Source organism: Coccinella septempunctata, chromosome X, assembly GCF_907165205.1.
Source record: "Coccinella septempunctata chromosome X, icCocSept1.1, whole genome shotgun sequence".
In the NCBI taxonomy this organism is placed as follows: domain Eukaryota; kingdom Metazoa; phylum Arthropoda; class Insecta; order Coleoptera; family Coccinellidae; genus Coccinella; species Coccinella septempunctata.
In genome coordinates this window covers 6342499-6345070 of record NC_058198.1, presented here as the reverse complement: position 1 = coordinate 6345070, position 2572 = coordinate 6342499, and the positions used below count along the sequence as shown (strand labels likewise).

The window sequence follows — 2572 nt, the reverse complement described above, 5'->3', positions numbered from 1 at the left end:
TGTACATCATTTTCTGTTTAGTTATCCCATAATTTGCTGAAAAGAGGTCGCTTGCTTTGGGTTTTTGCCCTATTTTTTGACCCAGTACCTACCTTATAATGTCTGTAGAAAACAGAATAATATGCTAGTTTTGAATGTTGAAAAGTTGATTGTATATTTCATGTGCTTCTTATAAACGTATCAACTATGAATTTTCGGTTTTCTCCATAACTGTTCACCTTTGTAGTAATACAAGCGCATAAGAGGAGAATTTTTAGCCCTTAGGAGTTTCTGGTCATTCACTCTTTCTTGATATTTTTCCGAAGTAATGATGATGAAGAAAACGAGAAGCAAAGTTTTATTCCTAATTACTTCCAATCGATTACAAGGTTATACATCGTTAAAAAAATATTAAGTGTCAGTTCGAATGGTGAAATACTTGAAATCCTCACAGCTCCTCATGCCTCGAAGGGAATTTCTTCAGTATTGCCACGTAAAGATTGTAGAAAGCATAGATGCTGACAGTTATTATAACCACCAGAGCAGTTCCAAAAACCATGCTGAGGAAACTCCCATCAATAACGCCCACATTACTTTTTCTCTGTTCAGTTGACTGATCCAGGTATTGCCTTTCGGCCATCATTTTCTTCATGACATTTAGACGTTGGCGAAGTTCGTCAACGCTTTCTTCGCCTACGACACCTGTGGGTATATCTGAAAGAAAGTCACAAGTTTTTTTTCAAAATGGTTTTTCGTGCAACCCTTGACTCGTACATATAGTTCAGAAATCTTTCGCAAAATGAAGAAATCTCAAAAAACACAGAATCTAACCAACAAGTATGAATAATTTAATAATATTATAAGCAGAAATCAAAGGGTATCTATACTACGATAAGAAAAAGTATTGGAGGCTATGAGAGTACTAAAGCTAAGTATAGACAATATTGATCGTTTCTTCTGATGTTTGGGGGCCCTAAAACAATGACTTAAATCTACACAAGCCAAATCCCCTGCCAAAACCCAAAGCATATTACAATTTGTTACATTTTTATTACAATTTATTACACAAGGTCCGAATTTTATTACAACTGCCATTCTCAAAGCAAGGGCTATTATTCTCAATGTGAAATATTTAATTACACCGAACCACTTGAGGGTGAAGGGTCACAACACCATGGTTTATATAATATTTTCGATGATCATGGATTCGGTTGAAGAAAAATGTATAATTTTGATCGTAAAGTCATTCGTTTGGGAGCGTATTCGAAAAACTATGTTTTGAGTGTAAAATATTTCATCACACCGAACCGCCTGCAGCTTTAGTGTCAAATCACCCTGTATTATGTAATATTTGTGGTCACCGGCCATTTGGTTGGAAAAAGAAAGGAAAGTTCAACCAGAATATCATTTATATTGGTGTCTTCGAAAAACTACGTCTTTCAGAGGTAAACATTTAATTAGACCAGACTGAAAGATCTGAAGGGTCACAACACCCTGTATTATGAGATATTTGTGTATTTAATATTTACATTTTCCACCTGAAACAGTTCAAAAGTCTCTTTTCGATATGTGACACACTGTATACTGTATATTTCCATAAAGAATCTTCATGGAGTAACTCTACCTCTCGTATTTGATCTTTTATTACCTACTGCATCAAATTCCATAACGAAAATGCTCATAACTGCTCGATATTCCGAAATGTGTAATGGAAAAGCAACCCTACTGAATGCCAGCCCACGTATTAATTGAAAACCGCGTACACGCCGCGAAAGAAAATTGAATTGTATCATAAATCCAATAATAACGGAAACCAATACGAAAATAAAGTAAAAACAAGCACAGTCGCCGTACTATCAAATGCTCTCATGAATGGGGTCGATATGAATGAAATCTGGCCAGACGGATCCCTTGGGAACGTAAAGCAATACATAAACAGGCATTTCTATTATATGTCACATGTATACGGATGCATAATGACGACAATTTTGGATTTATCGGAAAATTAATCTATCGGGGTTGGCAGACTTTCCCTTACCTTTATCCATTGCGTTACTGGACTTTTGGCACTAACATTATCGATCCAAGACAAACTTCTACCAAACTCTGCGGCTGTTGTTGACTGATGGGAAAGAAGAGTTCCCATTTTCATCCCTCAGGACTTTCGGTATGCCCCGTAACTGTGGAACGTCGGGAAATCATCCCCCCTCTAGCAGGAAGGGAACAGGGGAACATAAGCTGTCCCTAATCTGCTATCGGCTACAGGGATGCGACACCCATCGAAAACATCGACGTCGATGCTCACAAAATGATGCTCGCAAGGATATCCTACATTTATTGAATTGATGTGGGCTATACTTGGTGGAAATCCATAATTGAACTTAAAACAAACCACTGTTGGTTTAAAAACTCATTTTGTGAAAATCGTATATCTGTTTTAAGTCGTTTATCCTACAGTCTTCAATGACATAATATGAATTCATTATGTGGAATTGAAGTCAGTTTGGGGAAGAGCAAATAGGAAATATTTTTTCTATTTTTGTGAGCTCTAAGTATAGAATGGACGTCAATATTTCATTCTGTAGTCAAAAAT

At 36.5% G+C, this 2572-nt stretch overlaps 1 protein-coding gene across 1 annotated transcript; it reads right to left on the bottom strand.

Annotated features, from left to right (window-relative positions):
• Positions 1-321: 321 nt before the first annotated feature.
• On the bottom strand, positions 322-2147 carry LOC123321854. The gene is made up of 2 exons (XM_044909632.1): positions 2018-2147; positions 322-693 (listed from the first exon to the last, which is right to left on the bottom strand). Exons 1-2 carry the CDS (start codon positions 2025-2027, stop codon positions 428-430), a joined length of 276 nt encoding a protein of 91 aa, XP_044765567.1. The 5' UTR covers positions 2028-2147; the 3' UTR covers positions 322-427.
• Positions 2148-2572: the final 425 nt, after the last annotated feature.